Source organism: Apodemus sylvaticus, chromosome 7, assembly GCF_947179515.1.
Source record: "Apodemus sylvaticus chromosome 7, mApoSyl1.1, whole genome shotgun sequence".
NCBI lineage: Eukaryota > Metazoa > Chordata > Mammalia > Rodentia > Muridae > Apodemus > Apodemus sylvaticus.
Window position 1 is genome coordinate 27,555,667 of NC_067478.1, and position 13,683 is coordinate 27,569,349.

The window sequence follows — 13,683 nt, forward strand, 5'->3', positions numbered from 1 at the left end:
ATTCACATTGCTGTTTTATCGTTGAAAAATACTTATTCCGTGAATGATTTGACTTGTTTCTTGCTGTGTTTGGTATCTTTTCTTGGCTGATCTGGTACACATATTTTTCCTTTTTAGCATATTCTGTGGAAGAACAGAAGAATCTCACAGATTGTCCTGATGGAGAACTTTTTCATCAGAAGGGTCCAGATTATAGTGCATGTCAGTTTCCAGTTTCCTTGCTTGAAGAATGTAGTGGTGTGAATGATGCTGATTTTGGCTATTCCAAAGGACAACCTTGTATTCTTGTGAAAATGAACAGAGTACGTACTTGACTTACTCCGCTGCTGCATGTTTCTCACAGTCTGTTCAGATGGTGCAGCTGCCTTTACATTGTTTTGCTGGTGTTAGTGCCTTAAGTGTCATCTCACTCGGGTAACCTAAAAGACTAGCAGTGCCACTTAATGCTTGGGAGAGATGAATATGATAAAAAGATTCATAGCTTATTTATAGATTATATATAAAATTTTCTAAATACCACTAAAGCATATTGTGTTCTGTGTAACTAAGTACTGGGAATAGAAATAAACCTACATACTAATGAGTATAATACAGTGTTTAGCTATAGCCAAAGCTAACGGGGTGTTTTAACAAGACATAACTAAGAATTAAAGCCAAAAAAGTAAGCCAGAAGGAATGTGGAACTTGATCTGTGCTTTAAGGTGAGTTCATACATTGATTTTAATGGGGGATCTCCCCAGTTACACTGGCCTGTGAGACCTGTCCTCACTGTGTCTGCTGTAATTGCTGAACATGTACTCTAGTCAAAGGCCCGCCTTTTGAGTCTGTTAGAAATGGGCCTTTACATGCTAGGAATCGGATACTGTGCTTGCTTTATAGGCAGGCTTGGGGGTTGGACTTGGGGGGGAGGTAAGACAGGATGAGGACAGGCCGGCATCAGATCCAGCTGGCGGGGTTTTCATCTGTGTGCACCTAGAACTGTACATGAGCGGGAGACTAGGGCTGCTGTCCACACACTCTGCACGCTTCAGCTTTATGCCTATAAGCAGCTCTAGGCTTCAGCAGTGTGACTGTTGGAGGCCTCTCCTGGAGGAGAGGACAGAACTCTGGCCAGACCCAGAACTACATTTGGAGAAGACAGGGCTGGTGGTCAAGGCTCTGGCCGCCAGCCTGAGCTGAGTTTGATCCTAGGACCCACTGGGACCCAGTGCTGGAAAAAGAGAAGCAAGTCAAGTGGTTTGCCCTCCATGTTCCACATACATCCCCTTCCACATACACATAAATAGATGAGAATAGTTTTTAAATAGACAGGTGACCACATACAGGACAGTAGATGCAAAGACTGAGGTTACAGCTCAGACTTAGTGTTGAGCTAGTGTGGTCAAGGCCGGGCTTTGTCCTCCCACCATAAGATAACGAGTGTTGTAGGGGAGGAGGGCATAAGTTAGGATTCTTCTTAATGCGTGTCTTTACGGGGAGAGATAACTGTGAGCACAATTTCATAACGAAATTTTATTATAGATGGGAGTGGTGGTGCATACCTGTGAGCCCAGCATTGGAGAGGCAGAGGCTGGACTACAGCTCAAGGCTAGCCTGAGCTGTAAGCAGGACCCTTTATCAAAACTAGCAAACATAATGGTTTATTGCATTATGTAATTTAAGGGTGTGTTGTTTTAAATGTGGCAGGTGTGACTGAGTTGGACATACAGAGTAGCATTAATCTCAGCTGCTGTGCCTCTGACCCCCAGCAACAGAAGAGAAGGTCCCATTGCATTCTTAGGTGCTGACTGACTGACCCATGTTTCTTAACCGTAGATAATCGAGTTAGTCCCAGACGGAGTTCCACAAATAACGTGTTTGACAAAGGTTAGTATTCATGTCACTTACCCTTTCATCTTTCTTAAATACCAAAGATATCATTAGGCTTTTTAGGGTGATCCTGTCCTTCCTAATAGAGCATTTCAAAAGGACATTTTCTGTTTGTTTTGTACATACTTATTTGACATACACTGCATTTCATCAATTTTAGGATACATGTTTTCCATAGTTTAGTAATGAAGTTAGCATTACAACCTCAGGCAGCATCCTGTTGTATATGAGGGTTTTTTTATTTTGAGTGTAAAACTTGTTGCACTTATTATCAGTGTCACCTGAGAATGAATGGACTATGCTCTTTCTCCATAAGGTAGAGGCATTCTTCCTCTTTCCTGTCTTCTCTCCCCCAGGGTGCTGTGCATTTCATCCTATAGCTTCTGTTTGCTTTGCATGCAGCAAATACAATTAAGAGAAATGTACAAGGGATAGGTAAGAATTCTAAAGAGACAAGTGATCTCTAAATGTGTCGTTGTGCTAGATACTATCTGGCGGTTACCTGCAGGCAGTTGTGAAGCAGTGAGCTGCCTACAATGTTGCCTTGAACTCATTTCTTTTTAAGGTACATTTGTTTAATGTATATGAGTACACTACAACTATCTTCAGACACACCAGAAGAGGGCATCAGCTCCTATTACAGATGGTTGTGAGCCACCATGTGGTTGCTGGGAATGAATTCAGGACCTCTGGAAGAGCAGTCAGTCCATAATTAAGCCCAGCACATAATTCAGTTTCTTACTTGGCAGTAATTTCTTACTTGGGCAGAAACTTTGCAAACATGCCTCACAATCACTTGGGTTTCTTGTCCCCCACTCCTCTCCTTTCTGCCTCAGTAGGTCTTTGGGAAGGTCCAGCATGTGTGCCCCTATAAGCTGCAGCTTTGGAGCAGCCTTTTTAATTGTTAGAGCATTATCCAGTGTTTAGAGTGATGGGAACAGTTTGTAGCTTCTCTCCTGGGGGTGTGCACATGTGCACAGTAGAGACAAGCGAGGCACTTTCTCCTCATGCCATGCTCACTTTTCTAAGAAACTTACATAGAAATCTTACCAAAATCTAGCTGAGCATGGTGTCGTGCCTGTAATGTCTGTACTTGGGAAGAGGCAGGAGGCTTAAGAGTTTGGAACTAGCCTGAGCTACATAGTTAGATTTAGCAGGGCATGGAGGTGCTTACCTTTAATCCCAGTACTTGGGAGGTGAAGGCAGGCAAATCACTTTGGGGCCAGCATGGTCTGCATAGTGAGTTCAGGACACCAAGAGCTACAAAGTGAGATCTTGTCTCAAAAAGGGGGTTGATTTTAAAATACAACTAAATGCATGTCACATGTAAGAAGAAGGGTTTTTGTTGTTTGTATGGTTCTGGGGATCAGACTCCTGTTGTCAGTCTTGGCAGTGAGTGGCTTCCCACAGGGCCATCTAAACTAAACATAAAATTAAAACATAAAATTAAAAAATTCTAAAAACGTAATTTATGTTTCTCCATAAATTATTCTAAAAATCTAGTTAATATACACCTTTGAGCTCTTAACATAAAAGCTTACTGTTACTTGTTTAGTCACACTAGCATCATATTTAAAGTAAAGTAGTTACAGCGAATATATTAATGTAGCAAAACACTCAGGGTTTCTTTTTGTGTGAAATGTAAACTTTGAAGTGTTCTCTGTGCTAGAGATTGAACCGTTTATACTGCTGAGCATGGCACACAGTGCCGGCTGGTGAGTGGCACTGCCCCAAACAACCCATTAGGAACATCCCTTGCGGGGGGTGGGGGGGGGCATCTTAACTGTGGTCATCAATTCTTATTATCTACTGCTTTTCCATATCATTTCATCTAGATCATTAGAACTTGGGTTTTCTTGTCTTTTGTTGTTATTGTTATTATTTAGTTGGTTTGCTACATGGTGAAGAGTCTATAATCCAACCAGAAGTACATAACCAGACAAAAGCCTATAGAACAGCAGTAGAGCTGAACAGCACCATTAGTATGCCTGAAGCCGCCCTGTCTGCCTCTTAGGAGAGGTGATTGCGTCCCACAGACACGGTCTACCAGCCAGGACATAAAGAACGCCGAGCAAACAGGACTGCTGTTTAGGTAGTCTCATTCTGCCAGATCTTCTGTGTACTGGGCTTGACACCCCCTCCCCCAGCACGACATGGACTTCCGTTAGTTTGTGCAGTCCCCCAGGACCCCAAGCCCCTTCCCCTGTGTCTAGTGGTGCTCGTCAGTTTGGGTTGGCTCCTTTGGAGTCATGTTTATTGCAGTGCTAGGGATCTACTCAGTTCCTGAGCCCTGAATGTGTCTATGCAGATATTTAGTGACTGACATATTTGTAGAGTTGTGGTGCCTTTTTTTTTTTTTTTTTTTTTTTTTTTTGCTATTTATTTGTGGGAACTATGAATGCTTTTTCTGTTGGTTGCATCATAGTTTCTCCTGATTCCAGTTCTTTTGGTTCTGAAGAGTAATGTCTACCTGCCTCTGAGAAGCACATTGTTTCATTCATCTTGGGAAAACCTTAGTCCATACACACTTAAGTGGTGCATTTTTGCTTTCATTGGCCAAACAGCTGGCTTTGTACAAATAGAGGGCAAATAGTAGTTCATAGGCAGTGGAACCAGCTGTAACTGAGAAGACACTTCTAGGATGTATTCAGAAATGGAAGAAGAACCAGGAGGATAGTTTATATAAACATTTAATTATGTAATATTTGTAATCAAGATGAACAGCCAGGTATGATAGTATGTGCCTGAAATCCTAGCACTTGGGAGGCTGCAGTTTTAAGACAAGGCTGGGCTACACTGTTTCAACAGTGAGGACAAACAGTTCTCAGAAACACAGTTGTAATTCATGAGGCTGAAGCATCATATTAGTTTCTGCAATTTCATTGTAACTGATAACTGTCAGTAATTGTAATGTATTTTTGAAAAATCTTTACCCTGGCCTAAAAAGGATTTCTTTTGGTTTTAACTCTAGGATGAAAACATTGCAAATATAGTAACTTATCCTGAATATGGAGTTATAGACTTAAAATATTTTCCATATTATGGGAAAAAACGGCACGTAAGTATTTAGAGTCATCTCTTAGGAAACTTCCTGTGTATGTTAGGTGCACACTGCTGTCTATTGTCTTTCGTACATCGTCTGCATTGTTGGGTTGATGACAAGTGTGGTGGTGAATGGGGCACCGTGGTGACCGCATGGCATAGTGCTTATGCAGACTGAAAGGATGCTTGTCTTGAGGAGACTGGACTTGCTTTCTGGAAAGTAGGATGTGCTCTTCACAGGTCAGACGTAAAAAATCATTGTTTAGACACAATAGTATTTTGTGATTTTAAACTTTTGAAGTGTATTTGTGTACAAAACTTTATAAAATGATATATGTATATACATATATCATTTTATAAAGTTTTGTCATACTGCACTTGTTTTGAAATTTTTCCAACTCAAAATGAGTAGAATATAGTGTGTTTTCTGAAAGCACATTACCAGATACTGTATATTACCCGTCTGTATTTTTTTACTTGTGCATGTAAGCTAGCCCCCATGATGCCTCTATTCTAAAGCTTGCAGTATGTATTACCTAGAAACAAGGGTACTACTGCCCAGTGCGTGTTTTAATACTTACCCGGTCTGGTCAGCATTTTTTTTTTTTTTTTTTTTTTTTTGGATTTGAATTTGTAAACTTCGAGATGGGGTTTCTCTGTATAGCCCTGACTGTCCTGGAACTCACTCTGTAGACCAGGCTGGCCTCAAACTCAGAAATCCGCCTGCCTCTGCCTCCCAGAATGCTGGGATTACAGGCATGCGCCACCACCACCCTGCACACCTGGTCTGCACGCTTGAAATCTATCCAGTTGTCCTTCACAGCAAAGTAACAAGTGTCTTCCGTGTGTGCCAGGCCTTGCTGTGTCAGCTCAGCAACCTGTGACCTGGAGCAACTCCTTGGCCCCCATACCCCCTATTTAGTGCTTCTTTAAGCTTCAGAACGAGTCTGGGACTTTGGGGGTTGGGGACTTGATAGGAGTTTGTAAATATGGCACATTTTTTTGTTTTTGGAGTTATTTTTCTCATAATTAAATTCATTTGTATATTTTTGGAAGCAACCGAGTGTATTCTCAAAATCCTATAGGAAGGGATTTACTGACTGATTCTGTTGTCCCGTGTTGACCATTATCTCTTAGGATAGTTAGCCAAGTTTCCATGCTATAAAATTACACTTTGTTGTTCATCAGGAATTATGTGAGGAGGATATAAACTGTGTCAGCTTTCCTGCAAAAAGCCTCACAGCATTTGTTCTTGCCAGAATCAAGTTATCAGTAGGATTGTTCTTGTGCTGGCTACAGTGATCACTGCATATATCCTGATTGTCCTATGTAAAGGGGGTATGTAAGTGAAATAGTGAAAAGAGTCAAATGTGGTAATGTGTTATCGAACCCATAGCAAGTGGAGATCGAAGGTAAGCACATACCGAACAGTTACACCTTCTCAAGTGTAATATGTTCATCAGTATGTTAGGATCAGAATACTACAGTGCTGTAGCTTTAAGGGAGACCTACACTGCAGGGGCAGTGGAAATGTTAAACAGCTGGAAAGAAATGAGGAATTGCCAGGAATCAGGGCATGCAGAGGACGAATCAAGTGGTTGAGTTAGCAAACAGGATATCTCTCAAAGCCGGGCTGCGGGAGAGCCATGGCCAGGAGGAAGGTAAGGACCAGAAGATAGGCTAAGCTTAGTTACGTTTACACAGATGAGGTGCGGCAGAGCATGAGTAAGGCCAGAGGTTTGAGAAATGTGAGATCAGCTTAGGCTACAAATTAAGACTGTTTCAAAAGAAGGAAAGTTGAAACTGACTTCTTTAGTGCAGGCAAAGTTACCAAAGAATTGGAACTAATGTTTGTTCGTCTGTTCGCTAGGTTGGATATCGACAGCCCCTAGTTGCGGTCCAGGTCAACTTTAACTCTACTGTAACCACGAACGAAGTAACAGTCGAGTGCCAAATTGAAGGAACCAGGAACCTAAAAAACAAGAATGAACGTGACAAGTTCTTGGGACGAGTTTCGTTCAAAGTCACAGCACGTGCCTAGGAATAGGATGTCTCCACAGAATAAATGTTGTGTTGTCTCCATTTTGTATCAGCTGGACCTGCCATTCTAGGATTATGAGGCCACCCTGGAGGAGGAAGTGGTGCGGTCCACACTTGGGTGACATCATAACATGCTTCCAGAGCATAGTGTTGAGTGTCCTCTGAAGTAACTGCCTGCCGCCTCTGCTGCCCTTGAACCCATGTACGGTCGCCAGACTGGGACCAGTGAGCTCCCAATCCCCACATGCAGAGTGGGGCTCTTGTCTTCTGTGTGTAATTGCCAAACGGCTAAAGCTTCATGTGCTGTGCTGTGTAAATATTTTATGGATTTAACACTGGTAACTGTCATATTTTGATGCCAACAAAGTTTTAGGGATAAAATGGTACCTTGCCAACATCAAGTGACTTTAGCTGCAAGAAATGTGTGAGAAGTTCTGTATGTGAGGGGGGAAGGAAAATAAAGTGGAAATATTGTGGATCTGAAAGTAGACTCTGCTTGTGCGCATGTGAGCGTGCCTGTTGTGTGCTCCAGGTTGTTTCTTACATGCTGAATTAGACTGCATCTGATTTTACTGAGAGGACAAACTGTTACAATACATGTTTAAAAAATACTGTTGGGATGACTTGGAGTGTTGGAATCAAGTCTTCCACATTCAGGAATCCTAGACACACGGATGAAACAGCATTTAAATTAGGTGAATGTGCACCGATCTTTTTGTTTTGTTTTGTTTTTTGAATGAAATGAAATTCCCAAGACATAAATTGTATAGTTTTTCAAAATGTCTTGTTAAGTGCTTTTATTTAGTAGACTGTGGACCCTAATAAAAACAAATTGTGAAATACAAAAACTTCAAACTGATTTAAAGCTTGGAACATGTGATGGAGTCTTCTTTCACATCTTGACTGGTGCCCTGGACTGTCCTTGTTGACTCAGGTGAATTCTTGCTACAACTGTAATAACTGGAGCTCTTTTGTCCTGAGAAAAGTGTCTCCTATTTGACCTGTGGGTTGCATGCACGCGTGTACACACACACACACACACTCTTGTGCGTATGTATGTATGTATGCATGTATGTGTGTATATGTGTATAAAAGTTTTTTGTTTGGTTGGTTTTATTTGACAGCATGTGTATGTGAGCGCCTGGTGAATTGTGGGGGCCAAAGAGTGTTGAATCCCCCTGTTGGGAGCCGCCATGTAAGTGCTTGGAGCTAAGCCTACATCCTCTAGATGTCTGCTCTTAAAACCTCTGAGCTGTCTCTCTCCAGCCTCTCATTGATTTCTTTATCTCTCATTTACCGATTATCATTTTTTTAAAGATTTATTTATTTTATGTATATGAGTGCACCGTAGCTGTCTTGAGACACACCAGAAGATGGCATTGGATCCCATTTCAGATGGTTGTGAGCTACCATGTGGTTGCTGGGAATTGAACTTGGAACCTCTGGAAGAGCAGTCAGTGCCCTTAACTGCTGAGCCATCTCTCCAGCCCCCCTCATTTACCTTTCGAAGAGCTGACTTTATCATGGATAGTGCAGAACCACATTCTGAGGCTTTCAGTGGTCTGTAAGCCAGGTCTGGTGGGGCAAGGACCCAACTGTCTCAGGTTGGCCTGGGAAAGCTGAAGGAATTGGGTGGCCTTGCAAGCCAGGTGAGACTTCTGTGATCAACTTGAGGCAATCTGAGTGAAGGACACAACACTGGAGTCCATTAACCCAACAGTAATGAGAAAGCCTAGGAGTTGGCTCAGTTACAGATGGCAGTGCTGCAGACGGGGCACAGAGGTGGTGCTCCGGAACAGGTCACTCCAAATGCTCCTCTGGAACTATTGTGGAAATGTTTTGTTGGGAGGCAGAGCGAGCAGGAACTGGTCTGTGTTTTGTGGATGACAAGATGGACCAGGAATGGAGGGAGTCTTGGGTCTGTTGGCATCTGCTCCAGATTTTCCTCAAAACTTGGGACATACTCAAAGTTGTTTGTGCAAATTGCCCCCTGGTGTGGTTTGATTGTGATCCTGCAGCTGCGTCTACAGGCTGTTCACGCAAACCAGTTTGAGTGACTGGACCAAAGGGTGAGCTTGCACCTTAGTGACTGAGCCCAGCACTTAGCCTGCCTGTGTAGGAGGTGGAGGTTTGGTGTCCGTTAGTTGACTGAATCATGGTATTTTGAACCAGTGTGTAGTATTTCTAACAAAAGGAAAAATTGGGGGTACTTTGAAAGAGTTCCAAACTGTTTTCTTTTTTCTTTCTTTCTTTCTTTTTTTTTTTTTTTTTGATTTGGTTTTTTTTCCAGACAGGGTTTCTCTGTGTAGCCCTGGCTGTCCTGGAACTCACTCTGTAGACCAGGCTGGCCTTGAACTCAGAAATCTGCCTGCCTCTGCCTCCCAGAGTGCTGGGATCAAAGGCGTGTGCCACCACCGCCCGGCCCAAGCTGTTTTCTATGTGGGACTAGGAGCTGGAAAGTTATTTTGGTTGCAAAATCCCGTCCCCCTTTGAGTACTTGGCTTCAGGTTTTTCCTGTTTCTTGGAGCAGTTTTCTGCAGACAGGCACCTGTGTGCTTTGTCCTATCCACATGACTCGATTAGGATTCAAAGTAGTTTCCTTCAGGTGTTTGGTTTGTCTCCTGCAAGATCCGAGCCTTGTGGGGCTGTCAGGCACTGAAGGTGATTCCTCCATGGAGGCCATCCCAGGGTCAGACCAGGAGACAAACAGCATGTGCCGCCTTCCATTTTAAACAAGGAGAACTGACTTATATTTGGTTATGTAGAAATCTTGGGCAAATCTCGCTTAACTGCTGAGCTACAGTTATCAGCAAAATGAATCCCACATTGAAAATAGAGCACACAGTGCGACATACACAGCACACTTATAAATTCGCTCCCTAGTGCTGCACCTCCTTTTGAGGCTGTGGGTTTGCTGAGAGTATCTTCCTGCAAACTGAAACCTACCTTGATGTTCTGCTGCTGAGATTGTTTATTTGTTGCCCAGACAGGGGAGTGGGGCCAAAGACAGAAGCAGGCAGATCTGAGTTTGAGGCCAGCCTGGTCTACAGAGCGATTTCCCGGCCTGCCAGGGCTACTCAGAGAAATCCTGTCTCTAAAAACTAAAAAAGAAAGAAATCCTTTAACATAACCTGTTAACAAAAAATCTAGATGAGTCCGTCCTAAACAGGTCAAGGCAAGATCAGCAGGTGCTCTTTGTCCAGTACTTTCCCAGAGACTTGAGCAGGAGAGACAGATGGACACAGAGTCTGTGTTAGGGCCTCACAGAGGTCCAGTCTCTTAGAGATCCAATTGCCTCTGCCTCCCAAGTACTGGGATTAAAGGTATGAGCTACAAGAGCCTGGCTATAGTACAGGATTTTTCTTACCAAACCCATTGGTAAATATTGTTACAGCTGCCTATACTCAGGTATAGAAGGTAACAATGGCTTTTGATTGAAACTGGCCGGCACGGGTGGGTGTGGGGTAGGAAGAAGTGCTTTTTGATATTTGAGACTCATGGACAGTACACCGTTATCTTCAGGGTCTTTATTAGCTACAAACATAACCATTCTAGTGGGAGGGGACAGGGTGAGGTATGCAAGGGAGGCGGCTAGGAAAACACACCTCAGACAGGAGACTGGCCTCTGTTCCTTCTCTACTTGGTTCCACACATTAGTGTTATTCTGAGCCGGTCATTCTTGGAGACAGGCAAATGCCATTCTTCCAGCTGTGTATGTTTTCCTCCACCTTGGGCAGTCAAGGCCCCAAAATGAAGCTTCTCGCTTGCTTCCCTGGCCCGAGGAAGCTAGGAAATGACTGAGCAGGGTGAGAACTGGCTTGAGCACAGGGTGAGTCTGTGCCTGGCAAGCAGCCATGATCTCTCCCTCGTCTTCCAGGTGCCTCAGCCACAGAGAGCCAAGTTCCCAGGAAATCCATCACAATGTAACCACGCACCACAAGACAGGACTCCAACCAGGATGTGCAACACCCAGGCCCACTTTTCCTCTGCTGAGAGTGGCATGTCTGTTACCCCGTGGCGGGGGTAGGAGATGAGGGTGACTGGAGGATCCACACCAAACGAAGCTCGAGGGGCAGTGAAATGGCCCCGCAGGTGAAGCCACTCCACTCCATCCTGGAGACCTGAGTTCAGGCCTCAGCCAGCATTTGTGTGAAAACCAAAAGAGAAAACAGACTCCACAAAATTGCCCCCTGGCTTCCACACATGTACTAGGATTCAAGTGCACACATGCATAAACACACCAACACACACACACACACACACACACTGTGAGGAACTGATTACATTCACAGCTCCCCATCCTCCCACAGAGACAGACTGCCTAGAAATGGTCTTAAAGCCTTGTCCCCTGCTCCCTCGGCCTCTCCACTGCTGGTCTATGAATGTACCACCATGTCCACTTGAAATATAGGATGATGAGCTAGGCAGTAGTGGCACATGCTTTTAATCCCAGACTTGGGAGGCAGAGGCAGGTGGATTTCTGAGTTTGAGACCAGCCTGGTCTACAGAGTTGAGTTCCAGGACAGCCAGGGCTATACAGAGAAACCCTTTCTCAAAAAACCAAAAAGAAAAGAAAAGAAAGAAAAAAAAAGGATTATGGATGGGAACTGGAATACTATAAACAGCAAATTTAAAGAGATGTCATGTGGTAACTAACCTCAGGTCTTTTACTAGATTAATGAGCTGTTTTGTTAATCCACTGGTTTAGCCAAGAGTGCTTTAACAGCCGGGAACTCATACAAGCAGTGGGTATCTGTTGAGGCTTGCAAATGAAACCTGATAAACAGAAAACAGACTTCTCCCACCAAGGGCTGCCAAGGACGCTGGAGCCTTCATCTTGGCAGAAGCATCCAACCTCCCCTCAGGACTTGAAGCCCAGCAGAGCTGACTTCTAATTGGAAAGCCACTGTCCCACAAAGCCTACATGGCCAGACGGCTACTGGGCCACCGAGGCTGCTTCCTCCCGCGGTCGCTCCGTCCAGGCCATGGCACTTGGCCCTCCGAGGCTGTCCCCATCTGCTCCTTGTCTCTCTTTGCCTCAGTGACTAGGAGGGGTCACAGCCTGCCCCAACAGGCACCTGCCTCCTTGGCCAAAGCCCAGCCCTGATTGTTTATGCTTTTGCCCTCCAGCCTCTGAGAAACCTTTCAGGAAGGATTTGGGGTAAGAAGGAAATAAGGGGAAGAAAGCTCTGTCTAGGCAAGCTTATTTCTCTGGCTAGGCATGTCTTCTGCACAAGGTCCTTGGCACTAACCCAGCAGGGAGGTAGTAACAGTTGCGCCCATCCATGCTAGTGACACTCAAGTGAAGATTTCCAGAAATGCTCCCCGAGAAACCTCTCAGAAACCTGGAGCTTGTGCTGTTCAGGGCATACTCTGGAGACAGATTCTCCCCTAAGTGTCTCCATCTGGAACGCAGGAGGATGGCGCCAGAGCCTTGAATCTTAGCTGCCCACCTTGTCTGCTCTGCCACAGAAGTCTGATGGACAGCTCTAGCGAAATAGAGCCGCCAGTGAGCAGACTGCTTGCCTGTTTGTGCTGGGAAGAGCATGTGTGCTACCCAGTCCCTAGGCAGTATGACCTCACGATGGGCATCTTTTCCTAGGCCTTTACTCTCTCAAGGCTTGGTTTGCCTCCCTCCCTTTTTTGAGAGAGGAATCTTATGTAGTGCAGGCTTGAGCTCAAGATTTCCCTATCTTAGCCTCTTGAATCCCAGGATTATAGGAATGCATCACAATGCCCGCTTGGCTTTTGTTCTTAAAGATAATTTCCACAGGTATATACTGAAGTAAAATCCTGTCATTCTTGTTCCCATAGTTGGTATCCTTTGTATAGAATGGCCGTTCACTGCTCCACAAGCAAAATCGTACTTATTTGTATGATTTATCAACTTGGATGATCTGAGAACAGGGAACCTTAATTGACAAACACCTCCATTAGACTGGCACATAGGCAAGTCTGTGGGTAAATTTTTGTTTTTCAAGACAGGGCTCTGTGTAGCCCTGGCTGTCCTGGAACTCCTTTTATAGACCAGGCTGGCTTCAAAGTCACAGAGACCAGCCTGCCTCTGCCTCATGATGGAAAAGAGCCCAGGTCTGTGGGCAGTGCTGGAAGATGAAGGAAAAAGAGAAAGGAGAAAGGAAAGAAAGGAGGAGGAGAAAGGAAGAACAGGAAGAAGGTAAAGAAGAGAAGAAAGAGAAAGAAGAGATGACACTGGGCAAGCCAGAGAGGTGCTGTGTCCTAGAGCCACGTGTATAGGTTGAGGACCTAGTTCAGGTGTTTGTCCAGCAGGGACAAAGCTGTGGGCTTGATCCCCAGCACTGCATACAATCAGGCATGGTGGCACATATTCTTAATTCCAGGTGGGGGGCAAGAAGTTCAGGAATTCAAGGTTACCCACCACAACTCTGAGTTTAAGGCCAGTTTGGGGTACGTGAAACCCTGCCTTAAAAAAAAAAAGATGGAAAAAACAAACTGAAAATTGGATGGGCATGGCCTCTGGAAGGGCTTCCTTCACAGTGCATCTTATACTCTGGTGTTTCCTGGAAGCAGACTTAAACAAGAGGCTGAAAAAGACCTTCAGAACGGTGGCTGAGCTGGTGACACTACTTGGATGTGTCCAAGGGTGAGAGAGGCCAGGTGATTTCCTGCAGACTTAGGGAAGGGCGCTGGAATGGAAGGAAGCAGGCGAGAGATGGCAGCAGCTGACTTCCTGCAGACACAGAGACAAAACTG

The 13,683-nt window shown here is 44.5% G+C and overlaps 1 protein-coding gene across 1 annotated transcript in view; it reads left to right on the plus strand.

Moving 5' to 3' along the window:
• Atp1b3 (ATPase Na+/K+ transporting subunit beta 3) overlaps window positions 1–7,810 on the plus strand; it is a 32,328-nt gene extending 24,518 nt beyond the window's left edge. Inside the window, exons 4-7 of the mRNA XM_052187606.1 lie at window positions 118–302; window positions 1,816–1,866; window positions 4,841–4,927; window positions 6,782–7,810. Coding sequence (XP_052043566.1) covers window positions 118–302; window positions 1,816–1,866; window positions 4,841–4,927; window positions 6,782–6,952 — 494 coding nt within the window. The 3' untranslated portion in view covers window positions 6,953–7,810. The remainder of the gene's footprint in view (window positions 1–117; window positions 303–1,815; window positions 1,867–4,840; window positions 4,928–6,781) is intronic.
• The last annotated feature ends 5,873 nt before the right edge of the window (window positions 7,811–13,683 follow it).